The sequence below is a fragment of the Syngnathus scovelli genome, chromosome 6, assembly GCF_024217435.2.
Source record: "Syngnathus scovelli strain Florida chromosome 6, RoL_Ssco_1.2, whole genome shotgun sequence".
NCBI classification, from domain to species: Eukaryota; Metazoa; Chordata; class Actinopteri; order Syngnathiformes; family Syngnathidae; genus Syngnathus; species Syngnathus scovelli.
The window spans coordinates 10008032-10035124 of record NC_090852.1 but is presented as its reverse complement, the minus strand read 5'-3'; the positions used below and the strand labels follow the sequence as shown (position 1 = coordinate 10035124).

General features: G+C 39.5%; 3 protein-coding genes across 7 annotated transcripts in view; 1 reads left to right on the top strand and 2 right to left on the bottom strand.

Annotated features, from left to right (window-relative positions):
• Nucleotides 1-6867, bottom strand: part of si:dkey-246g23.2 (solute carrier family 66 member 2) — a 45221-nt gene extending 38354 nt beyond the window's left edge. For both annotated transcript variants that reach the window (XM_049722771.2, XM_049722770.2), the window contains exons 1-3: nt 6549-6867; nt 4651-4893; nt 4321-4454 (exon numbers count right to left, since the gene is read on the bottom strand). In XM_049722771.2, the coding sequence (XP_049578728.1) occupies nt 4321-4454; nt 4651-4859 (343 nt within the window). In that variant the 5' untranslated portion in view covers nt 4860-4893; nt 6549-6867. The remainder of the gene's footprint in view (nt 1-4320; nt 4455-4650; nt 4894-6548) is intronic.
• Nucleotides 6868-6935: 68 nt separating this feature from the next.
• On the top strand, nt 6936-9729 carry hsbp1b (heat shock factor binding protein 1b). The gene is made up of 4 exons (XM_049722777.2): nt 6936-7129; nt 8342-8408; nt 8619-8745; nt 9100-9729. The coding sequence occupies exons 1-3, from the start codon at nt 7085-7087 to the stop codon at nt 8741-8743; spliced, it is 237 nt and encodes a 78-aa protein (XP_049578734.1). The 5' UTR covers nt 6936-7084; the 3' UTR covers nt 8744-8745; nt 9100-9729.
• On the bottom strand, nt 9730-27087 carry zgc:173742 (DNA topoisomerase I, mitochondrial). Of its 4 annotated transcripts, XM_049722758.2 has the most exons (22): nt 26967-27087; nt 25986-26083; nt 25788-25896; nt 23608-23659; nt 23029-23075; nt 22178-22279; nt 21653-21673; nt 21495-21585; nt 21256-21383; nt 21009-21124; nt 20285-20406; nt 17653-17775; nt 17362-17549; nt 16916-17060; nt 16432-16575; nt 15305-15490; nt 14548-14616; nt 12606-12720; nt 11865-11995; nt 11016-11116; nt 10551-10700; nt 9730-10094 (listed from the first exon to the last, which is right to left on the bottom strand). In XM_049722758.2, the coding sequence occupies exons 3-22, from the start codon at nt 25892-25894 to the stop codon at nt 9992-9994; spliced, it is 2241 nt and encodes a 746-aa protein (XP_049578715.1). In that variant the 5' UTR covers nt 25895-25896; nt 25986-26083; nt 26967-27087; the 3' UTR covers nt 9730-9991. The 4 variants fall into 4 exon arrangements, with proteins under 4 accessions (XP_049578715.1, XP_049578716.1, XP_049578718.1 ...); XM_049722759.2 differs by lacking the exon at nt 26967-27087 and having other exon boundaries at nt 22178-22276; nt 25986-26415; XM_049722761.2 differs by lacking the exons at nt 21653-21673; nt 26967-27087 and having other exon boundaries at nt 22178-22276; nt 25986-26411.
• Nucleotides 27088-27093: the final 6 nt, after the last annotated feature.

Sequence of the window (27093 nt, the reverse complement as noted above, 5' to 3'; positions counted from 1 at the left end):
TCCGACACAGCCAGAGCTATACTGCAAACAATACGACAGAAGTGAGGAGGAAGGCACAAACCGCCAATTTTTAGAACTTGGAACTTGCTTTGTTAATTTTTTTAAATACTCTTCTTGGCTTTGACTGGTCGATTATTCAAGAGACTCAACTCTACCCTTGCCTGAATTACAAGTTTGTTCTGTAGTTCAACATACTGTGCCATGCTTTTGGCGGACTCGTTACCGTGAAAGACACAGATTCAGGTAAGCTACAGTACGTGGGAAGTTTCGCTGCTTTGTAGTTTCAGAAGGAAGATTCAAAAGCATGAAGGTCACTTTATAGTTTAGAAATGGAAAAGATTGTCCCTGACCTTTAAAAAAAAAAAAAAAAAAGGAGTCTGGGAAGATGACGTTAGCACAGTCGATAGCTTTTGCCGACTTTGATGGTGTCAGTGGCGACGTGTCCGTCACATCAGTGACAGTGTAATGAGTGATTGAACATGATTATGGAGAGATGTTGCAGATTTTGGTGCAACAGAATATCAATAAAAGATATAATACAAACTTTATGATGTGGTGTTTTAAGCAAAATGATGTTTTTAATATCATTTCTAAATAGCGTTTTTACAATATCCGTGCATTTATCTTTACTGTCACATTGTCGGGTTTATAGTCATCAAGAAAGAAGCAAATAAAGGGGTAGTAATATTGGTTTGATCTCTTCTAGTGGTTTGTTTATTTGTATGTTTCAGGACAATAACGAAAGAAGCCATTGGGGTGATGATCCAAATACTGTCAATATAATATATTTTCTTTCTTTTTTTTTTTTTTTGTCATGTGCTATTTTGTATAAGCCATGTTCAGAAAGTCTCTTTAAAGTGATTTGTCAGCATCTTTTAAAACAATCTCACAGCCGTTTCAGTGTGGGGTCAAGATCAATGACCGAACTGGGATGAACAACGGGTACCCAGCAATCCATCAATGCCGACAACAAGAGCAATGCAGCACGGCAAACCAGTGACAGAGCACTCGATAGCAAGCTTGGGGTTAGAACTCTCCCATACAAATGAAGCAAACACATGCCTGCGCTTCGTCTTCTTGTCCCACGGGGAGTGATGTTCCCAGAAGGTGCCCTGATAAATATTCTATCCTGTACCATGCAGTCCTTTGTTATAGCTCAAAACCTTTCCATTTTTGTGAACTAGAAATTAATATTCCAGCAGCCCTCTGACTTTTAAGTGATTCGTTAACTGGATGTGGAAGAAGTTGCTCAAACGAAATGACAAGCCCGTTGCATGTAAAGGTGGATTTCGACTGTGGGTAGACACAATCTATAGTAGATTTAGTTTGAATTGTGGGTTACTGTGTGCATGAGAAACAAAGAGCAAGTTACAGCATGAATGCCGGAGGGCGTTCAAGTTTTACTCTTATCACATCATTCACTGTGATGGGGTTTAATCAGAGTGCGCTGCGAAACAAAGCCGTGAGAGTGGAGGAGCAATCGTTGGGGCTTCAGTTTAGCTTAACGGAGAGAATAATGATCTTAAAGATCACAGGGATGTATGCCCATCACAGCCCCTCCTTGACATTGCAGAGTCAAGGACCGACATGCACTCAGCTTCCAAGAATGACAGGGTAAGTAAGTAAAAACCAAACACTCAGAATTCATGCACATGGGCTTGAAGGGCAATTCATTGACACTTTTCTGCAATTTCAACCAAAATGAGTCCCTGTTACAATACATAGATGACATTGGACTAGGTTAGAGAGAAAAATCTGAGAAAAAAATGACAAGTTGGATAGGTTTTTTTATTTTTTATATCGGTGCTCAAATAGTGTCCAGTGATGAAAACTCAACTACACTCAAAGACAATAAAGATTTCGATCTTTTACAGCACTAAATTAAATAAAAACAGTTAGAAACTCAACAAAAGATAAATTGCTGCAGTGATTTAAGACAAAACTAATTAGACAGGCACAGAAATGTCTCCCACACTTTCTCAAATTACTGAATCATAGCTAGGTTAAAAAATGCACTGTAGTGTAAAAAGAAAATTGTGTCCAGAGGTTCTCCCACAAGGGCAATCTTTTGCATTTCTAAATGATTCTGTGCAAAAAACATGACTGCTCTTGAACTACAGTGCTTCTGCTGATTCAATTTGCCTTGCTAATCAACTTTATCAGGGGGTTAATTAAGCACACTGGAAGTATACAGAACACTTTTTCTGTGTGTGAAAGCATGGATGGGCTACATCTTGGGTATTTAGTGCATGTGCTTCCTTGAGTTCATTACACAATTTTGGGAAACCGCATTGTTGACTGAACGGAATTCAGAAGTCTAATAATAAAGTGTGATGTAAACAAGACCTAATTTAAATACAATGAATAAGATAAATTTAAATAATATTACTGATAAGTACAGTACATTTATAGAACAGTAACAGTGGGTTGATGAAGCATTTTGTGGCGATTAGTACAGTTGTTTTAGAGGTTGAGCACAAAACTTAAAAACTACAAACTCTGTCTGTAGTTTATATTTACAGACAGAGGGCTGAATCCATGTGCACAAGTAGCTTTGTGTGGCAATTTCAATTACAGTAATTCATTAGTCCAATTAGTTACAACCAAGACTAGTTGCAATCAGAACGGTAGTTTAATTTATAACTTGGTAAATACTGCCCCCTTTTGGCCAAAAGGTACCATAACCATCAAAAATCCATTATGTATATTATTCAATCGCTCTATCCACGCGCCATTTTCAAGGAATTTGTTCCATTATATACTTGGTTCAATTCTATAAAACGTCATTAATTAAGCTACTTCCCTAGTAATACATATACAACTATAGTGGGAAATATACAGGTTGTGTGCAGTGCAAGATGGGCTCATAGTCAATTAGTCAGACGATTCACAATTTACCCTCGCAGTGACTACAGCAGCATATTCTCACTAGAATTCAGAAGGCGATTGTACACAAAAAATAAGCAATAAAGTATTGATGGTGCCCTTTAAAATGTTTGAAATAATTAAGCGAATCTCATTTGTATTCATTTTTTTCCCACAGAATAATCCTTATATAGTAGAGCTGGGCGATTATGGGGTAAAACTAACAATTAGTTTTGATTGATTCTGTAATAGCGATGAATAAAAACGATTATGCACTTGATTTCAACTCATTCAAATTCAAAGCAACTTTCCAAATGAAATGATCTTTGCCAGTTTGGCAATACCACCATCAGCCATGAGATGGAGAAAGTGCAGCACACATTTAGTCAACATAAAATTGAATGAAACTGTTTTGTAAAATGCTTGGCCTGGTTTAAATCACATTCAAGTGATTTTGTGTGACGCGTGTTTTATAGTTTGATTGGCAGTTATTTTACATAATTATGTTGTTTACAGTGGAAAGGGTCAGAGAGGAGAAATAAATTATTTCTATACAAATACGATGATAGTGCTGGGAGCAGATCAGAAGTGTCCAAATTGAAGTGAATGTTGTTTCTCAAGAAAGAGAGTATGAAATAGTTGCATATTTGGAAAACGTATTGACACACACACACACACCTTTTAGAGGAAGTTAACTTCACATGACGCTGATTCTGATTTGTTGGGACTTGTTTGCCAGTGGAGAGAAGACAGCTCATTTTCATTTGAAGGCGGCTATGATCTATTCTCGCTCAGAGCCCACCATCCCCCCTTTGCAGTGAAACTGGACCTCAAGGGACACTTACAAAGCAAGCATTGAGTAGTTTGGCATGTAGTCATAGAAGGAATACTTGTTCTTTTTCACTTCTATGTTTAACTTCTTCACTTAGCATTGATCTATGTCCAATATATATTGTTAGCATATCAGCATAGAAGAGTGTACAGTGTCTTGTGTGATAAATGGGCTCTCCTGTTTTACCCCAGAGTAGCTATAGGCCAGCTCTCAAAACATTTTGTGGCAGAATGCAGCCAGTCTGTATTGCCTGAGCCAAGTAACAAGACAAGCGGAAACACATTGGAAAGCAAAGTTTCCCTTTTTGTTTTAAATCGATTAAATCAGTTTCATACCAATAACCTACCTAATAAAATGTGAACCAAAGCCTGAGTTTCTGCGGGCCTCCTTCCAAAAGCAATCAACTAAACTACTTTTGAGACAAACAACTAAAACTGCTGTAAAAGAAATGAGAATTGAAGTGTGTGGAAGGGGTCAGAGAGCGGAGAAAATACTATTTAAAAGAGGTTAGGCATTCCTAGTTTTGCATTGGGTCTATCTTTTAGCAAGAAGTAGGAATTGTGTTGCATGCGACACCATTTCTTATCACTGCTTCGGAAACATTCAAGTGTCATGCTGGTTACCTGTAAGTCGGTGCTGCTTGGTGCTCACGCGGTTGCTGTTTTGGACAAAGCAGCAGAGGTGGAGCATAGCGAACATGGTGAGTATCATCACCACACTTTGGAGCAGCAAAGTGAACTCAAACTGCTTTCCAATCCTGCACGGGCCGAAAAGGAAACAAATCACTTAAGGCAGCAGGTCGTCAAGTCAATTTATTTGAAGCACTAGGCCAGTGTAACCACTGAGCTGGAGTGTGTCAAGATCCCATTTAATGAGGCAGTGAGCTTTTGTAGTGGGGTTTTGTTAGCATGATGACTGCTGACGAAATTCAGAACATCTGTGTTTTCCCTTACCAGAAGAAAATTCGCAGGATGTTGGCTATGAGCAAGACTAGACACACTCTGGTGGAGAAGCCTTCAGTGTTGCTGCTCCTCTGGATCTCTTGGTATTGGGGCACGTAAGGCAGGGCACCTCCAATCACCATGAGGCAAGAAGCCAGCCAGGACAACAGCATCCACGAGCCTTCAGTTTCCTCTTCCTCTAGGACTACCTGAGGATTCATTATGCTAGGAGGGGATCAGAAGTGTCCAAGGAACCTGAGAAGAATAGAAGGCATGAGGTTTGGTGTGCATCATGAGCTTGCTTTATAACTGTCTCAATAATCAACATAAATCGTTTCATGGTGACAAACGGCACTTGTACGCTAACTGTGTTTTTTCCCAACAGTAGTGCTGACGAACTACGTTCCTTATAAACTGAGGATCCTCGGTAAATAAATTACAGTACTCTGCCTACTTTGTTTTACTATTTGAAATGTGGTAGGCAGTCAAGGTGTTTAAGCACAACACGTGAAGACCCCAGATTCAACTTTTTTCAAATTGTAAAATGTGAATCAAAACTGGAGAGCTTCAGTCCTAAAGGTCATGGTAATGAGTATTTCAGTCTGCTGCACAGATATTTTTCTCTATAGCTCCCCCTGCTGGATCTATCGAGTAACTGCTGAGAACGCCCCAATGCAACCAAAAATAAAAAATATATTCCGAAATCCGTGTTTTTATCTGCATCGTCACACAAGTGCAACAAGTTCTTCCTTGACCCATGGGCCACTGATCCCCCCAAAAATTGTGGAACCATACTGTCGTTTTTGCATCATCGTGCTAACTAACTAGTGCAGAAATCAAACTATAACAATTTTCAACAACATCACAGCTGGGTGTTTATATGTGCATGTGAAAATGCAGATGACCTGATTATCTGACCCAAAGCGAGTGCGTCACAGCCTCACTAATGCTAACGGACATGATATACTGCAGACAACTGCGGGGGCGAGGTTTCGCTATTAGCTGCCTCAGCATGAAGATACATTTCTGGCCACCTCCCTGTCAAGATCTCATTAAATATTACACATTTAGACCAGCTGCAGTATTTAAATACACCCTAATCACAGAATTAATTAATTCTCATGCCCACTAAACAGGACTTTAATGAAATAAAGGACTGAATTAATTCCCCCCAAAAAATTTATGCCGCCATTGAATACTTGGCAAAAATAAAAATAAAAAATGCAAAGATGAGCCAGGAGCTGCTGATCGCTCATTCTTCAGTCACTAGTAAATGTATGCACTTGGTAAATGTGACCGTCACACCAGCACTAAAAGCGTAGCTTTGTCCCATTTTAAATAAGGGATCAGTGTCACACTTTTGTCACACTGCAGCTAGGCCAATCTGATCAAATGGTAGAGAACAAGAAAAACCCCCAAAACAAGTTCTCCAAGGGCAAGCTTTACATGAAAGAAAGAATGAATACAAACATAAACAAAGGGGGCATTGCAAAAGACAGACGTCAGAAGATTGAGACATTCTACAAGACAGATAATTCTGTAACCTGTCAAATGTGTTTTAGATAGTTTACTAGTGATTCATTACTCAAAACTGATTCTATAGCCTTGTCATGTTATGAGTGACCCATCACTGCATTGTCACCTGGAATTACTGGCCCCCGAGGAACCGTCTTGCAAAGCATAGCTTCATGGGGTTGGGCCACTGAGTACAGTTTGGGCGGTATATAAAAAGTATTAATAACAAACATGCTCATGGCAATATCTGAATAGATTGCTTTATTGTCAGAAAACAGTTTCTAAATTAGGACGAATATTATTATTTATTTTGTTAATATAAAAACAGCAATTGTAACTGGTTGATACAACACTTTGGTTGAGACAACACTTTGCTGAGCAACTTGCTGCTTTACCTGTTGGAGTCATCCAGTTTTCTGCACCAAAACCAAACACCAGTCGGTTCACTGGAGCAAAAGTGGAGTCAGAACCACAATCGAAGATTCTTGACACTTGCAACTTTAAAATTTAAAGCTGCAGAGACGCGCCCCCATGCGCGCACACGTACACGCTCCTTTCCTAAATGCCGAATAATAATAGCAGTCAGTACAGTTTGTGCACCAAACATTCCGATAGCGCACAAAATACTGATGCGAGTCCGTCCACGGAGCTTATCACCAAGTCCTGTGAGCTTCCTGAGATAAAGGTTTCAAAGGCAAAAGAAAACTACACGCTACTGTTTATGTCCCTCCTTAAAAACACAAAGTCCCACATTCCTTTGGGTGGCGCTGTGAACTCTCGCGTGATTTCATTTTCTTGAGCGGAACAGCTGACTACGCAGTGGCTTGTGCAAACGGATTGCTAGCCAGTATCCATTCCGAGCAAGACAAGATCATTTTGTGTAAATTACAACCTGACCTTTAGGGTTTTAGATATTTATTCCCAACTGTCAATGGCCGAGACGGATCCCAAGTCCGTTCAGGACTTTACAAACGTGGTGAGTCGTAAGCCTTGAAAGCAAGCTTGCGTTAGCTACACCAGCTTAGCTCAAGCTGGTTAACAAAGCTATCGCAGCTGGCTAGCCAGTGTGTTACAGTCTTTGAACTGTTACTCAAGTTGTATACAAATATATGACGTGTATTTCAATTACCTATTTAGCGGTCATAACGTGTTATAAATTCGCATGGTTATTAGTGGCTACAAGGGGCTGCAAAATCGTGTTTAGGGTCTTAAATTTATTATTTTTAATAATACATTATTTAGTGGGTGTAGGGTATACTAAACACGGTAACTATTTTATCGTAATACAGAATACATAAAAATTAAGTTTGTTAGTAGCGGATGGGTTAGTCTGAAGATTGCCATGGAAACGATTCCAAGAGGCTTCCTCCCAAACCTCCACGTTGTTTGGCTCTTTTTCTTGCCGTACGCGAACACATTTGTCTAAAACATTACATTATTGACTTCAATAAATAGGGGCTCTCGATAGAGCGGATTTGGTGACCCCTGAACTAGAGTATGCAGTGTGGTTTATGATTTAATAAGGCATCATCTCCTATGTTTGCTTATTTTAGTTTGGTTTGATGTTAAGAAAAACATGCACCTTCGCATTTCAATTGAGATTTTCTCCTTCAGAAAGCCGCTGAAAGGCTTCGGACGCCGGGTAGTGAGGACAACATGCCGGTGACTGGGAAAAGCGACCACTTGAATGAGGCCTTACTCTCCATTTAGTATGAATGGGAACGAGCAGTAGAAGGCAAGAGAAATAGAATATTGAAGCTTGAGATGAAATATTTTGCAAGCGGCATGTAAAGCATGCCACTATCTCTTAATCACTCTGAGTAGAGAGGTTGGACTTTCATATTTCCGCATATCCATGTTACAGACATGTGGTCCTTTACTCTCCGGTGTCTGAAGCGTCCGGTGGCATTTTTTTTTTTTAAAGCAGTTCCACTGTAATTGCATGGCTTCCAAAAAGGGGGATGGAAACTAGGCCATTACGTTGCTCAGGTGTGACTCTGGTAATATGGAAATTAATTTTATTATTGCTGATTGTGGTTGTTCCCTGTGTGCCATGCGATTTTCTGGCAACCAGTTCAGGGGGTTACTGCCCGATGACTGCTGGGATATGCTCCAGCACTCCCGCGACCCCCCTGGGGACAAGCGCTATGGAAAATAGATGGATCGATTATTGCTGATTGTTTTCCAGGTCCAAACTTTGCTGCAACAAATGCAAGACAAGTTCCAGACCATGTCGGACCAAATCATTGGAAGGAATATCCTAATTTCAAATTATCATTGAAATGTGTTTAATGGACTGAATATGAAGCTAGTATTTATTGTACGCCAGGGCATTAATGATGCAAATGATCATACTAGTGTCCTCATACTTCCATCTAATTTGTAGACATGAATGCAGAGTGTGATGAAGGCAATCATTTCACCTAAGAGTCATTGATATAGTTTACCTTAACTTGCCTCTTTACTTGATGAGATGAGCACGCGGATTGATGACTTGGAGAAGAACATTGCTGACCTGATGACACAGGCAGGCGTAGAAGAAAATGGGGCCATACCGGAAAAGCCGAAAGAAGGTCAAGGCTCCACATGAAAGTAAGCCATTTTTTCCATTCTAAATACCAAATAAACAAAAATAATTGGTTAATGCACAGTAATCCAGGAAAACATGCAAATGAAATTGTATCAGATTATTCAATCAAAGAAATCGATAATCGGTTCTAAAAATATTAAATGGTGACAGACCTACATGATAGCAAGATACAGTAAGACGTAATACAGCTTGAACAATGTGGTTTCTGGGCTGGCGTTTTGATTTCTTAAAAAGTTGTCATTTTTACAATATTAGGATTGAGCCCGACGAAACGATATTTGCATATAAATCAAATGACCAATTATGTGATGTCCTGTTTATGTATTACTAAGTAAACACTTGTGTGTTCCCCACAGCTCCAGAGACAATACGCTGCATTCTAGGTACTGGAGCAGCGGAATTCCAGTCCTGATAATGACATTGACTTGTGTGATGTTTTTTTTATATACATATATTGACTATTGTGAGAAATGTTTGTGGTGAAACGAAGACAAATAGAACGTTATTTGTAAGATAGAATAGTGTTCTGCCTGTTCAAATTTTAGTTCTGCAAAGATACAAATTAATGCAGTTTGTGCACTGACAGGGATGTTGTCCTATATTGTAATAGATTCTTGTGAAATGAAATGCTGGCTGATGGGAGTTACTGTTGTCCAGGCCTGTCATGATGACATCACACTGTGGGCTGATAGATTTTAAGAACTGCCTTTCGAAGACAGGAAATTAATCTGATGCTTGCATTATTTGACAGCCACTGTTCAACAGCGGTGAGATGCATTCCCTCTTAACAGGTTTTCTTCTATTAAATATATTGACTAAAATGCTGTTGAATTGCATAGTATATATTTTGTGCTAGGTGCTTTTAAATATAATCAGGAGGTGCTTTTTGTAAACAACCATTTTACAATGCAATCGATACATGTTCACTCTGTTTAATATTTAATCCTAATAAACTGTGTTCAACTGAAACACACTTGGCACTTAAATGCACAATAGGAACCTTTATTCGGATGAATGCAAACAAAACTGTACAAACATAACACTACAGTAATCTAATGAATAAAGTGCCAAACAAAGCAAACCTGCCAAAACATCAAGCAATCATTGGTCATGTCCCAACACTGCATGGAGAGGAAAAAAAAAAAAACAGCCAGAGAGAATACTATGAATGTAACATTAAACTACTGAATGTTAACGACAGAGGTCCCTTAATTGCATTTGCGCAAATAAAACTGTCCAAGTAAATATTCAGAACTCAAAGTTTGTCTCTGTCATGTCAATTGCCCAGGCAAACTTGTCCCTCTGGGTCTTATTGTAGATTTTTTCAATTGGCACCCCCATTCTTTTGCACCTGAAAAAAGTACAAGAAATACATAGTCATACTACTTTCAGCAAAATTCAATATGAACAAATTGGGTTTGAAGTGCAACATGCCTTTGCCTCAAAAATCTAGACAATCTGAAAAGCATTCATTACTGCCATCCTTCAATAATCGTTAATAGAAGCAACTTGACATGGTGTGCTAAACAATCAAATCAGTTTATCCTATTCATTTACAGCTAGGACACACTTTCTGCCTAATTAACAACTGCTATTTACTAGTTCAGATGCTTGACTGGATACATTAATTATAATCATTGCCAGTTTAAGGTGAGATAACAAATGAGCAATAATAAAAATCGTCACATAACAGTTATAACTTTGGCTCTTTTAATAATTGGCTCTTGCAGGCACTGTCGATTGTAAGGTGTCCCAATGTAATTTTGCCATCTCGCTATCAATTTGAATGGTTGCCTCATGCACTCACCAGGCCACACTGATGCGTGGATCCAGATAGTTAAGCTTGGAGGTACCCAGTGCAATCTGCTTGTTCTCCTCTCGATCGGTGGCCTGGACTTCCAGCTTCAGAAGACTCTCCGAACAGCGCTTCACAGCTGCTTTCTTCTTCTCCACCAGTCTGAGTAGTATGGATCAGAGACAAATCACAATAATACTTCATTTTCAGGAATTCTACCGCTGATCAGAAAAATCTTAAAATAATTATCACGAAAGTTTTGTTAATGAGCTATTGAACAATGGGCAGCAGGCCAAGTTGGCTGATTATGGATATGAAAAACTCAACGAGGTGATATGAAGTACTAAAATATACTGGACCCTCATATTCCTGCTTCAGTAGTCACAAAAAAAAAAAAAAAAAAAAAACTTATTTATTTTTTCTTAAACCCATCCTGGTAACCCAGTAAAGCCGTCTCTTTTTAAGTGCAATACATACATCTGCAGCTTGGGGTCTGAGCTGCCTTTAACCTTTGCATCCTTCTTAGCTTGCTCCAGCTCCGTCTTGGCAAGTGCCAGTTGCTCTTTTCTTGAAGTAATCTGAAAGACAGTTGTGATACACAATGGGTCAGCAAAGTTCTAGAACTGGTGTCACAAAAGTCACATTTCAAATCCAAACTGCTCTGCCCTTGAACTTGAGTCTAACAATTCCATGGAGCCAGGTCAGGTGAGTAGAAAGTTTGCTTCAGCAACGTTCTCAGTCAGGAACTGTGAGATGCTCAGGGCCTTGTGAGCAGGAGTGTTGTCATTATGATGCAGCCACAAGCTTTGCTAGAGGCTGATATTTTTGGGAAATCCTGAGGGATTCCCACAACGCGGGAGTCACCTTTCCCTTTAATACAGGGATCTGGACCGTACAGAATGAGAATTTCGAGGGAGCAGGATTATCCAGTAGCGGCGGGGGGTTCGGAGAATGGATTTATTTTTTATGTAGCTGACCTCCAAAATAGTACATAGGGCAGGATTCTTTTTCCAGCAGGACAGGACATGATTTTTTTTGTATTGAGAGTGGGGCGAAAATGAAAACCCACTCGTGTCACCCTCTATGCTTCACATGCCACAAGTACCTCTGTTTTTGTGACAATTAATATACTGCCAGTTTAAATATGCAGTAATTACATTCATTTAACAAAAAAAAAATAGTTGACACCTGTCTGAAAATTAAAAAAAATTATATAGTGAAATGCCACTCGTGACAAGAAATTGTACGTAACAACGGTAACAGAAAATGTTGCCTCCACCCTATGAATATGCCATAAACTAGTACACTTGTACAAAAAAAACTTACCTTGGCCTGCAGGTTGGCCATAGACTGTTCAAAGGTCTTTGGCGGCGCCCGCTGATGGTTACAGAGGATTGCAACCGCCCTGTTCGCTCTGTTGTAGCCGAGAAGTTTCTCTGCATCATTGACCATTGAGTCTGTGGAGGGTGACGGAATAATAATTTGCATTTAGACAATTGCGATGAGTATCACTGTCATTCACTGCAATCTAATTGGGGGACTGCTGGTTTAATTACCGCCAGCTGAACTATCTGCTCACAAAAATCATACAAGCATTCAGAATTTCACGGCACTGAAATCGACTAGATCTCTTCTACCGTGGTGGGTAGAGTAGATTGCAGATAGCCCATCTTGAGGAAACTATGACTTAGGTCAAAGTATTAAGTGGGAGGCTATATATCACGCAAAAGGATTCAACCCACTAATAAGTATCTGAATGGTAAACTGTGAAGGTCAAGCTGTCTAAATGGAAAGGCGGAGTGACATCAGTGTTCTTTAGAACATAAACTGCCACATGGACTGGTAGGTAAATACGTATCCATGATCACATTTGAATTTAAATTGAAACCAGCGTATGAATAAAATAGTATTTTGTATGTAATGTATTTATGACTTTTAAGCAAGGTGTAATAATCATGCCATTTGTGAATAATTGACACAAAATGTACCAACAGGGTGCTGGTACCAACTCAGAGAAAAGCAAATATATTGGTTAGGTTTATATGTGTTTAGAACATCTTTGAGTACCATTTGTGAGTTCTTTCAGTTGCTGCTGCAGAGTGGTCGAGGCATTGTATGTCCTGAAAACCTTTGCAGTCAGACCTGGCATGAGGGAACTCAGATGCTTATTTAACATTGTGGTCTGTCATGGGGAGAAATAAAACAGAAACAAGAGACGGATCAAATATATCATTTGACTAAAAGGTACGTACGGTCATTATACAAATGGAATATCTCTTTACTACCACTGGGTGGCACTGTGGTATTTAGAACCCACGTCTATTCTGCACCCAGTCATACATAGTATTTCATTTAAAAAAAGTTCATTAGACCTTCCACCCTCTGGCAGTGTGGTGGTATCATAACAAGTTTGATGTGTTATAGGCAGCAGCCAGCCATTGGCTGGAGCCTCAACACCGCAGCAGGGATGAAAGGCTGCAATGCCCCCGTGCTAACATTCACTTGTGGGTCATTACAGGTCTGGCAAAAGAATAAATTATTCAGATGAAGATTGCAATAATGATGAAGCTTGGTTTAATCAAAGCGGGTCCAGCACCGGGCCACACTGAGGCCACACTTTTGGATGAATGTGAGCCTATTAAATCGACCATGCCTGTGAATGGACATGTAAACATACATGTGCATTCACATGATGAAGGACACCGGCACACGGCTACTGCAGCTTCTACCTTACTAATGAGGGAGCCAACCCATCATTGGCCATGCTAATGAGGGTTTTGAGAATCTCTAACGTGCTGCTGGCAAATCCATCCTTATTGCATATATGTAATGTAATAGGAAATATTTAATGATGGCCACTATAGACATAGGTCAAAGCAAACATCTTGATTTAAATCAGCGTAGTCATTTTGAGTTGTTTGACGTGTGTGTGTGTGCGTGCGTCAATTGGAACTCAAACTACACGTTTGGGCTGGTGGTGAAAGTCAAAGACTGCATAAGCACGCCAGCGTCCCTCATAAGGGTATGAAGAGTTTCAGATCAGCTGGATGGAAGCATTTTCTAAATCGGCACAAACCCCTTTCAATATACTTATGTTGGTAACGTGGCCATAGATTGAAGTAAAGGGAAATTCTAGCAGCAGTTGCATTTCATATTTACATGCAGTTGAGAGTAATCTTACCATACTAACCCCAATCTAGTCACTGTTACGACTTAGAGTAATAAACAGTCAATCGGATTTTGGGCTGCTCTTGACCCTTCGACATCCCTTCTCTCATTCCTCTTTTAGTCCGGCCATCATATAACATTTCTTACTCCTCCACTCCCCTCACTGTCCGCTTTTTGCGTGACCTGACCTTTCGGCGTGTCAATCAAACAATCTGCCCAAAGCAGCCATTACCTTGCCACCTCCAACACAACTTGACATTTTCGAACAGGCCGAAGGCTGCACAACATAAGCAGTGCACTTTTGCTGCCAATTGTCCCCTATCTAATCCTGTCTCGTCTTTTTCCTTTTCCACAAGATAGAGGTAGCGGGCTGGCAGACCCTCTTGAGCCTATCTAATTGATTTTCTTTCAGCTTCATTTAACTACGTATTTTGCTACAAAATGTCAACTGTTGTATCTGCTCTCACCTCCGGCTCTGTTGCGCTACAGAAACTAATGTGCTCCGCAACAGTCCAAGCACTTAACACAGGGTCACCTGTCTGCGGGTTGTCAGCATTACTACACTACAAGAATTAATACTAAACTGGAGATCCCTGGCCTCGCAGTCAAGACAATCTGTTAGCCTCGGTTATGCCTTTATATGACAAATGACTAATCCTGACAAGCTCTGTGTCCTAACGGTGGAGAAACCGTTGAAATCTGTTGCCTGCCACTCTACGACAGACTGAAAAGTGATATTTATATGAAGAAATTATGGAGTCTTGAGTTCTTTCAATTAAAGTTCTATAAATTACAAAAACTTGAGAGAAAGAGGGACAGAAAGGAAACTCGGGACACTTACAGTGAGGCGGTCAAAGAGCTCATCGCCAGGGTCCTTGTTTTCCATGAAAATCTTAAGATTCTTAAATGCCTGGCAAAGGAAAAACAGTCTTAGAAAGTTTTATGTTAACAGTTGCATAATGATACGATTCTCCAATTTGCAGCTTGTGTGCCAAGACAACCTCCCAAATTAAAACGCAGGGTCATCTGAGCTCCCAGCTTGTGCTGCATGACATTACCCTTCAATTTTAAATGCATAGATAAGGCATACCAGAGGAATACCATCCTGTGCATTTCTGACTCACTGGTTTCACAAATAGAAATGTTTACAATTCAGAGTGACATTTAGCAATCTCACATTTCCTGAGAATGAGGTTCGCTATTTGGCAGGAAACCAAGTCATCCTGTCGAGTATATTGCTTTTGTACGCGCTCGTTTCATTTCACGCGCACAGAGAAAACCAGATACAGTAAAAGAAATATCAGATTGCCAAGCATACAACAATACTTGAGGGTCCATTAGCCTGTTTAAATGTATGGGTGGGGAAAAACATGCACACAAAATAAAACCCTCACAAATTTCTGAAAAACAGATGTACTTTTCATCAGACAAAAACAGCAGGCAAGCAAAAGTTGCAAGATGCTTGTGAACACCAAGACGATAAATCTTTTTTCTTCACACTGTTCTTTTCTTGGTCACAAATCAGAAAGTTTGCATGTGCGTCAGTGCGTGTACACGTGTGTATGTATTGTACGTTGTGAAGACTTTTGTTCCTTTACCTTACTGATGACTGGGACCTTGTTGTAATAGCGAATGGAATCTTTACCCAGGAAATCAAATTCCACTACACATTCGTTGCCATCCAGCTGCTTATGGAGTGTGATGTGCTCAACACGTAGTGAACAGCAGCCCACTGTGTCTGCCGTCTCTCCCTCCTCCTTTTCATTACCAGCTCTCAGCGCCAGCTTTTCCAGGTCAAAAAATGAAGAGATCAATATCAAATCCACAGTAGGGATGCTTTCATCTTCAGTACAAACATTCAGAACAAGCATTTGCCAGTAAAACCAACAACATGCAGAGCTTTACAGGGAAATCAAGTCATACTTTTTTTTTCTTCTCTTTAGTGGTGTGGCCATTTTGTGACTCGCTGTCAACTGAAATCGACATCAGAGTGCCTAAAGGCTTGCGAATGTCACATGACCAAACCCAGAAAACAGGTGCGCCATGATGGGTCACTACATGAGCCCTTAGGCAGTTTTACTTTTTTTTCCTCCATCCATCCGTCCGTCCGTCCGTCCGTCCGTCCGTCCGTACCGCTTGTCCCCATGGGTGTCGTAATTAGGTCAAAACAGGTTAGTTCATATTTCACTGAAGAAATGTTCATCAGAATGCATTCTTAGACTAGTGGGGGGCGCACAGCACATTCTATTGTCAAGAAAATTTGTGACTTGACTTCCCCTTTAACACATTTACAAGACCAACAGACTATTAGAGGTTTACACTCCTTACCTGTCCAAAATATGTAGCATTTGGAAATGCCGAAATATTTAGTATCTTTGATATGACAATTGTAAATACACCAGTAGTATGTACTGAAATTGCCTAAACTGCACCCTGTGGGCAGGAAACAAAACTTCCAAAAAGCCAATAAGGAAATTGTAGGAGATGGAAACACAGGAGGAAAGAAAGTTTACGTACAATCAAATATTGTCCTTGCAAAGGGCATTGTATTGTACGTGAGAAGGCAGAAAAGGTTATCCAGACACACACAGATGGATTTTTCCATATGCTCATGTGTCTTCCAATCAGACCGAGTGTTAAGAAAGACCCGTGTGATAAGCATCTTAACGGTGCGTAATAATGGAGAACTTGCTATTTGCATTAATTGATTCATACATAATCAGACCTTGTCAATGAAGTAGAGGGCCACAGCTCTCTGTCGAATACGCATCTCTTTGGACTTCATATCAATAAGGTACTGTTCACGGATGCCATCCACATGCTGCTTAAGTTTGCGAGCAACCTCATATTTCTCCCAGTCCTTTTCACCCTGCAATCCAAGAAAGTAATGCAAAAGAGTAGACAACCAATGTTGGTAAAGAGTCAAAAAGACAAACAGCAACCGAAAAAAAACAAAGAAACTACTGCAAATAGTTCATTTACTAACAAAATCTACAGTAGTTTATTACTCAATGCTCGATTGATTTATTGCTCGACTATTTATTGCATGTGCACTATTCAGTTTTGTTCTGTTTTTAGGTGTTTGCTACTGGAATCAGAATTTCTCGAGGGAGTACTTCCAAGGGATGAATAAAGTTGAGTCTAAGTCTAAGAACATAATGCGTGTTGTTCATGTCTGTTACACAAAAACAAGATTTTCCCAGACTGACTTTGAGTTTGGAGTTGGCATTCAGCATGACATATTTAATGCTCCCCTGGATGTTTTCTGTCCAACTGGCCAACCATGTCACAGTGTTGTCATGGCGGACTTCCTTCCAATGATGGCCGGCAGGAGGTACGGGGATGCAGGATTCTCTGAGGCAAACGGAGCAAGAAAGAATCACAAAGTACACCAAGCGTAATGTTTTGCAAGCAACCTCTCAGATGTACCAAATGCTCTATCTTTTCAAATCTGCCAGAAATGATCATACTTCACCTCTTTGTGTTAGTAGATTTAGAAAAGAGCTTGATTTTCAGAAGGGAATGGGACAGCTCGAGGACTGACACTCAGATTTACAAAGCGACTACAATCACTAAGCTTTCTGTCAAGTCGTTCATCATCGTTCATTTACGTCAAATTAATATCACACATGGACAAACTTGGCCTCTCTCTCACCTGCTGCAGTTGATTATGACATCTTCAGGCTGGATCCTTTTCTTCAGCTTGCCTTGTTTGGGATGCTCGCCTCTACCTCTGAACAGCCCTGGAGGTTCAATCTTAAAGTTACCAATACGCTCTCTGTGGTGGTCGAGCGTACAGTAGCCAAACTCTTCCACTATCTTCTGATTGGCCTCTTTCAAAACCTGCACAACACGCACCCAAAAGCCAAATGATAGAAACTGTGGCATAGACACTTAATACCAACACGTCTTGCCGATGCTCACACATATTAGAACGTAATCTTACCAGTTTTTCCTCCTTGCTTAAGTTTCGCTTTTCCTCTACCTTGGCTTTATGCATTGCATGAATCTCTCCAAAATCACATTTGTCAAGGTCTTGAATCAACAACTGCTCCTCATGCGTCATTTCCTATAACAGGTGAAAGATTTGTTACAGACAAGTCTGTTACAAGGGCATGGGGAAAAATAAACAAGATTGAGTGCAAAAAGGTTTGACACGACATTATTGTTGCATGGCCTCCCTCTGGTTTATTGATTTGTTGTCATTATCATTTCAACACAAAAACAATTACATTGGAACTGTGTCTAGAGCCATCTTTGACACTTCCTTGAAACATGCAGCATTTGTGACACTGTAATGTGACAGATATTAAAGAATATGCAGTCTGGCGCATTTGCATGTTAGGCAGTTGAGATGAGCTTTTTGCACAAAAGAGTTTCCTCTAAAAAGAGACTGCTATAACTTGGCATCAATAAACGCTTGCTTTCGGTGGACACTCTTGATTATCTAAGAAGTTAGGCTTGAAAAAATGTCATGGCGACGTGTGGGACTTATCAAAATGTCAAACCCAGAAAAAGATATAAAACTTTGGACTCTGTCCACATATCTAAAAAGCTGAGCCGTAGTTGGTTGTTACCTCAGCCCTGAGTAATAGTGATGTCATTTTCAGTCGACAGCATAGAACATGTACGTTACACAGAGTAAATTTTTGCCTTGATAATTTTCTTTGAAGAGAAAATACATTTTTTGTCCTTTAATAAGTCAGAAGCACATTATGCAATGGGCTCAAGTGCTTTTCCATGTTAGTCACGCAATTGCAACCTAATGAAACATCTTACACCAGGACATACCATTAATGCCTAAGGAGAAGATAGAACCAAGCTACCAAAACAAATCAGACTTATTTTTCAACCTGGACTTGTTAACTGTTTGTGCTGTACCAACTAGATTATATGGAAGGAGATTTATGTACCATATAAGGTGGGAAAGTACACAGCAACTACTGTATAGCAAATGGCTTGCCCCAAACTGGTGACAAACACTGAAGAGGACTTTAATGAGTTAATCATCTTTGTCGTCAATTTCCACCAATGCAGTCTCTGAGGTCAAAGGAGTTTAAAAATGCAAAACCTCAAGTGTCGAGTAACATACTTAACAGTGTACACTTGGAAAAACACGGTGGCTGTATGGACATCCAGTCAGTCAGCGTATCTAAGCATGACTGACAAACGACAGGAGGTGGGCACTGAGGGCAGTGGAGCGAGAAGAGTTTTTTCCGCCTCTAATATAACAGTTTAATTGGATTTGTTCATATGCAGAGAAGCTACTTGTATGGATTAGCATATCAATGCATTGCTACAAATTATATTTTCAAGTGCATTGAGCACTAAGCAGTGCAAAATTAATTCTGCATGATATGCCCCCAAGCTTGGCGCATCATTTCCCCTCCACAAAAGACACCTCTGACTGACAGCAGTGTCAATGGTGGTAGTCTTACTTGCACATCATTTCAATATTTAGAAAACATACGTCACATTTTACGCAAACCTGGAAAACATGCAGGTATTATCAACATTTGTCAATGTACCGGTAAGGCAGTTAAATAGTACATGCCACCAGACATGGGAAAGTAACTGTACATCTTAAAAGTATTCGGTGTGTTGTCCTGTTTCCATTTTGTATGTTTACAGCCTTGATCTAAAATGAATGAATGCACTAGTTTCCCCATTAAAATTCTTTTTTCGGTAGAAGAAAACAGTTTGTAGCCTTTGGAGCTCACTCATAGCCATTCATATTCCTCGAGCTGTTTCTACAAGCGTAATTGGAGTTCTCAGATCAGAGATGGGAAATGGACTTTTTTGTTTGGATTGGCAGACACCGGTTAATAAAGAGCAATCAAATTGACAGTACATATTAAAAGTCACTGCACAAACCAAACATGAAGTTGAAGCCTTGACTTTCGAGACAAGATTGCCTTGAGTTAGTTGTTTGGATAAGGGTCGAGAAAGATTTCGGCTGCTTTGAACTTCCCATTGAGCACAGTGGCCTCCATCATTTATTCAAATAATAAGTGTGGAACTACCGGGGGCGGGGGGCAGTCTGTCAAAGCTCTAGGTAGCGTTTCTCTGTAGAAACCAAGAACTAACCAGAATAGGAGCCATTTCTGCAGAAATCCACCAATCAGGCTTTGCCAAAGCTTGAGACATATTTTTCTAAAATGTCATTACTGTTACATGTGCAGGAATAATAGATTGACAAAGGCAAATGCCTGTACCAGGTGATTATCTTTTTATTCTCAGTAAAGTTTTATGAATTTCAAAATGTTTTTCTGTTTCTATTATGGGGTTTCTATTTAGAGGGACACAATTTCTTCTTTTTTTTTTTTAGAATGACGCAGTAAAATAGCTTCACCAGATATAGGGAAATTCAACATAGTATATGGAGTGTCATGCACATTTTAAGTTTTTAAAATTCGTGTAAAGTGTATTTGTAAGCATCTTAAAAGGGGAGACAAAACTAGATTCAAGAACATTTAGACTCAATCAAATATAAGAATTACAAGATAGCAGTACAAAATATACTGTCGGGATTGTTCATATTGTGGAGAATTCATTTTTAATCCCAAGTTTATATTTACCCGTCTCCAAGATTTGAAGAAGTTCTCCCGAAAAACCTTTTTTGTAGTGTATTCATGATCTAACATCTGAGCAAAAAACACAGCCACCTCCTCAGCTGCCAGGCTCAGCTTCACTGGCTCACCTGAGCACAACCACAAACAAAACAAAGCATGATTTGTTTCTATTTAATGGTAGGGTAGCATTAGCCGGGTCGAATGTAGCATTTCTTTTAAGATATCGTTCTTCAGCAAAAACACAAACCAATACACATCTATATACTTGGAAGTGGAACAATTCAATTGACTCATCTTTAAAATCGTATTTTTTTCGCCCTTACACCCTTTGTGTAACAGGCCTTTAGGAAAAACAATCATTATTTTTGTATTGACAGTGATGCAACTTCTTGCATATTTATCAATGTATGGTGTTTTAGTTTGAAAAATTCTCAAAATGTCTTTAAAAGTCGATATATACAGTGTAAGCGAGCTTATGAGGTAAACAAAAAGTGAATGAAATCAGGGTAGCCGAACGGAACTGTAAATTATGCAAATGGTGAAGAAAATATCACAAGATTATCTGATTAAGGGTCAATGCAGATGACTGAAAAATTTCCTGAAGACATTGTTTTAACAGACTGAACAAAACAGCAATATTACACATTTTTTTCAACAATGTTTGATTACTTTTAGAAGAGAGATTCTTCTTGGGTAAATGTTTGCACATTCTCTTGGGCAGATCGCTTACCTTTGTAGTAGAAGTGAACGTTGTCTGGTAGGGGCTGGTAGTCAGGTGGAAAATAGGGCCCTTTGTGTTCCAGAAACCTCCATTTTACCCCAGCTTCATACTTCTCTTCTTCCCACCTGATGGATGTGATATGAGGATATATTTGACAATTCTAATTGCCCAAGTGTGTGTGCGCATGTGTGAGAGAGAAAGCGAGCCCAAGAGCGAGAAAAACATGAGGACAGGCTGAAAAGCAGCATCTCCAAACCATCGCCAGCGCTTCTGTTCCTCCTCTTCCTTCTGTCGAATCTTCAATTCTCTTGCTTCTTTAATCTCCTCCTTTGTCTTCTTAGACTTTTTGGAAACCGGCTGCTCTCCTTCCTCTATCTTCACATCCTGTACGGAAAAGCACATTTAAAAGGTGAATTCAATACGCTCCAGCATTGACCAATCTTATAACTCACACATTACTGTTGGTGACAGATCAAGCCGAGGAGACAGGTTTACCGTTTTAGGTTTTTTCTTAGCATGCTTTTTCAGAGGTTCTCCATCGCTTTCTTCCTCTGAATGATGCCGTTTTTTATGTTTGCCGCCGTTTCTACACAAACAGAATATCAAATGATTTTACAATGAGGCAGTGCAATTCAGCAGACATCATGGTATACCTTTTAGTTGAGGAGGAATTCCTGTAAGGGGAAAAAAATACAATCGGCAATGTCCTGTATATAATTTGGCTTGCTTAGCTTGAATAGTCTAATCCTGTCAAAAACATCCTTGCCATAAAACTGCTTTCATTCCCAGGACTCAACTGAGAAACACTGCAACAGTTAACATATTGCATCACTGGAAGAAAGCACAGCTCACAAAGCTCTGTATAACCCCACTCTCCATTGCAATCCATTTAGTCTTGTAGTTTTCCACTTGTACCATTACAATCCTACCGTAGCACAAAAATGAAAATTCTGCCAACCGTTCAACAGTGGTGTCAAATTGTATCCTAAATGTAGTGCAGCACTGGTTAATATTCCAATAGAAAGGTGACACACGTAGTTCCATTTTATAGACCAATTGCCATGTACTTTATTAGAAAAAAACTTAAATTCTTGGCAAGTCTGTCTTAGTAGTAGGTCAGTCAGTGCTTTCTTTTATAGGATACTCACCACCTTAGATTGCTGCAGACACTGACTTACTTTAGTGCTTCACTGGTGGGAACATCTGCAGGTTCATCTTTGGTTCTTCTTCTTTTCACTCCTTTCTTCTTTGTAGTGAAATTACCATCATCTGGCTCACTACTAATACAAACATGCATGCACACAAACACCATCCATTTAGAGTCTGATTCTAGACAAAGGGGAAATGATCACAAACACATTTAGACAGATGTGTAAAGAATATTTAAAGGGAATGGCCTTTTGGGTATGTTGGGATTTTTTTTGTCCAGCGCACAAAAAATGGGAGCAAAAACAAGTGTGTTTCAATTGTACTTTTAGGTTTTTGCCATAGCATAATTTCCATCTCAGCATCAAGGTACTATATGCAGGAAGAGTACAGGAGTAAAAAAAAATTAGTATTATGACAATACCCACATTTTCTTATTTCTACCCAAATTTATGTTTATTACCAAATCATTCATTGTAACCATAACTTACCCCCTGTGTGAACTCGCTCAATTATTACCTAAACCATTGGACAGAAACATGTGAAGCCACAAATACGAATAATGTTTTATAAGTCGATTCTGTCTTTGAAATGTCACTCTTAATACAGGTATAATTATTTTTGTGGGAAAACATTAATCACGCTATAAAATGTGGATGGATTTTGTGCAAGTTGTTTGAATATCAAAATGAAAGAAATGAACCAGGAATGGGGGAAAAAAATGTGGATGGATTTTGTGCAAGTTGTTTGAATATCAAAATGAAAGAAATGAACCAGGAATGGGGGGAAAAAAAATGAGATTTTAGGTTCAATCATTTCAGCATGGCTTGTCAGATATTTTCTGGGCCTTAAAGAAACACTGGCGTTAAAATTTCATTTCTACCTGAAATTGCTTGGTGATTCCAGCTTCTCAGTTTTTGGCGCTTTTATCTGTAGGGAGACAAATCAAAGCTCAGCAGACCGATGAAACACACTTGCTACATGAGCTGATTGACATGGGATGTATGCTAATCTGGGTATTTTGCTAAAGGGCAACTCAGACATGAATAGGTTGAGACAGGTGAGACTCATTAGTTTATCCCTGTCTATCCTTTTGCTGGTCTGGAAAAATTAAATTTGGGATTTCTTCTCAGCCACAGTTACCCATGGGGACAAGTCCTGATCAGTAACAGTATCGGACAAGGCTGTCTTTGAGAGCAATGCAATTCAATGATAGTATTAGAATACATTGGCTTGTGTAGATCTACTTAATATTGCAGCTGGTTAGTGTAAATGTACTCTAGTAATTACAAAGGAAATTAAGTAGAGGTCAAATAGCATCAGAGCTAGTGCACACACTTGTACCTCTAAGAAAACCGCAGCTGTTTAACTTTGAATGTTCATTGAGCTTGATAAGCATGCTTCCTCATAATGATGAAAAGGAATCCTTGAGTTCCACAGAAGAGAGCAATGGTGATTTTACCTTCTTGATTTTTCCATTAGGAGTTTTCTCTGTAGATTTGGTTGACTTTGCACTGCAGGTCATACGAAAAAGAGGAGACATTTAAGAGATGGGAATTCAAGAATATGAAAAACAAGTAGTTGGAACTGAAGCATCTGATTAAAAACTTGCTTTAAGTTGACGTATTGGATGACTATTTAATGACTCTGCTTTACAAAAAAAGCCAAAGCAGTTGTTAGGCTTGTATCTTGACCTGGTTGATATTCTAGTCAGACAATGCAGTAAAATGCCACAAATTAGTCAAGCAGCGTGCAAGAGGTTCTTCATGCAGCTCTTGCATGCTTCTTCTTTGTCTAACCTTTTCACGCTTGAGAAACAAGACACCGAGTTGTAATTATGACCCCGGCGCCTTTATTGTATTCTTTTGAGAAAAGAAAAATTCAAAAGGTTGTAGTTCATACGATAAAAATCTGTTATATGACTGAGGAAAACAGAAGCATCTATCACACACATTATTCTACACCATTCACTTTATTATTATACATTGGATTTTGTTCCTCTAAGTCTACATTTTTTGACCGATTCTCATCATTCGCATTTCAACAAATGCATGCCCTCATGGAGTAAATTTTTCACATAATAAAAATTCAGAATTAAAAAATTAAAAAATACCAAAAAAAATATTCAACATTTATGATTTATTGGGTTTTACACCTATTAATTCTACATTTTTTTGACCTATTCAAATCGCTCTGTCACACTGTTCATATTGTCCCTTCAACCTGTACACACTTACCAAAAAGCATTAAAAAAAACATTTTCTCAATGAAAATGACCAGCAAAAAATATTTGGGGAGAAATTAGAACAATTCAAAATTCAACAGCTCATCTCAGTCAATCTCAGTCATTGTACTGGATGTCATTTAACATCATTCAATATTATTCCACAAGTCTTTATTCAGCCTCTTAGCCTGCACACGCAATTTCTTCAGAAATGCGATTCTCTGGTTGTAGCCTACTCTGTCATCTCACTCTGCAATTGTACCTGTTGTCTGCCTATGCTTAAATCAGTGGTTCTTAATCTGGGTTCTATCGAACCCTAGGGGTTTGGTGCGTCGGTCTCAGGGGTTCGGCAGAGCCTCCACTGGGGAGATCCGAACGCACCTGATTTATCATGTAAATTCGTGATAACGCATATCTGAACTGGTCCTGCAGAGGCACACTGATTTGCAGGTATGTAATTTGTTGAGTTCATGCATTGTGTTGGTTTTGTTCTTTGAACAAGGTGATGATCATGCACGGCTCATTTTGTGCACCAGTAAAAAACATCAATGTCTTGAATTTGATTTTTTGGGGTGAATTTTTCACTAAAGAGGGGTTCGGTGAATGCGCATATGAAACTGGTGGGGTTCGGTACCTCCAACAAGATTAAGCACCACTGGCTTAAGTGCTGTCGTTAAGTGTCACCAGACAATGCCATTGCAAGCGTTTTTGCTATGTGTTGTTACACCGGGAGGCCACGGCTTACCTTTCGCAGTGCACGGAGGGACACTCCCTGAGGAAATGTCCCACTGCAACTATACTGTAACACTAACTGAATTTATACTTGAATAAATTTTAAATATTAGTTTATGCGGTCCTGCCCGCTCATGCAGTTATTCAACTTGGACGTTTCCCCCACCATAGACAGAAATAGCATTTAAAAAAAAAAAAAAAAAAGAGTGAGAGGAAGAGTGCGAGGCCTCAAAAATTGCAAGAAAAATATAATTACTGCTTCCATTAAAGAATAAGAAATTGTGCACTGAAACAAAGACTGCAAATGTACACATATATAGCTCTTTGTTTTAGTGTAAAGATATTGTGCAGTGTGTAAATGAGGGTGCAGGCAGATTGCGCAGTCTCTTAACATAAGCTGAGTGAGACGACATCGTCAGGCGACGCTTAGCAACAATACTTTGTCAAATGACATATCATGACGATACGTTCGAGTTTTTGGCACAAATCGAACGCCATAAACATGCACTCGGGTGGCATGGAACCTTGCATATTTACCGCACTTGTATTCACTTTCCAATGTGCAATTTTTACGATGTGTCCAGTTTCCCTCCCATTATTTTTAATTGTTGTTAAACATCGAGGTTAATGTATGCATAAAAAAAATGTGTCTTTCATTGTATGTATTTGTGGTCAAGACTACTCACCTGTCGCCCCCAGCTTCAGCAACCTCATTGCCGTTTGGCCTCATGTTCAGTTTCGTAACTTTGTGTTTGGTCTTCCTGTCTTCTTTCACGTCCTTCTCTCTTCCCATCCCTCACAAGTTTGTATGAGAGACAGATGATAGAAATAATGAATCAGCAGGCCAAGAAAACGCCACGATTTACGTCTTGATATGACCATACCAGCTAGTACACTCAGTCGCACTCGGCTAAACTTCGAGGTGTTAGCCAATTAACGCGTCAATTCTATCCAGCTGCAATTCCATCAAGCTGCAGGTTACCTACAAATAGTGAATAAAATGATGCAGTATCCGTGCAAAACTATTTTATGTACCCAACTGTGGGCAAGAAACGTCCAGCGTTTTCAAAACACCAGAGTATAAAATAGGCCTATATGATAAAAAGCCAGAAACAATTTACGTCATTCAATCACTATGAAAAAAACGAGGGACGAGTGCTGCATTCCATGACGGTGGGAAGTCGGAGTCTTCGGACCTCCGACCAGCGAGCGAAACTGTGGGCCGTGAACATGAAAAAGAAAAGTCGAGAAGAAAATATGGATCCCAACTTCACTGAGTGATTCAAACTGACGTCACTCGACAATAATAATTTATGTGAATAAAAAATCTAGTTAAAAATTGTTAAATTTGGCAGGCTGATGACAGGTTGCATGACATTAATTAGGATGGTGAGTACGCAGTACGCCTGATCTGATACAGCAGTAACTAGTTTGTAAAGTGGGATGGATGGATGGATGGATGGATGGATGGATGGATGGATGGATGGATGGATGGATGGATGGATGGATGGATGGATGGATGGATGGATGGATGGATGGATGGATGGATGGATGGATGGATGGATGGATGGATGGATGGACGGACGGATGGGGCAGTTGAGAGAATAAATCCCTAGAATACTATGAGTTCATAATAAAGCTTTCATCGATACACATCGCATTTTCTTATTAGAGGCACCATTGATTGGCATATTGCTGAGGAAAAAGAGAGAGGGGTGACGGGTCTCTGCAGACTGCGTGACCAGGGCGTAATCTTGGAAAAGGGCGTTACCGTGGAAAGGGACCGTTCTGCTAGCGATTTGTCATTTACTGATTTCAACAAAACACATTGATAAAATAATAAAATTCAAGCTAACATTATTTACCCAATCAAAAAATACACGGTGAGAGTTTGTGAATGGAAAATGGGTCACCTAGCCCTCGCTTATGGTCCATTTCAGGGAAGCACGTTCATTAAAGAAAACCTCACAATTAGGTACACTGTCACTTTAA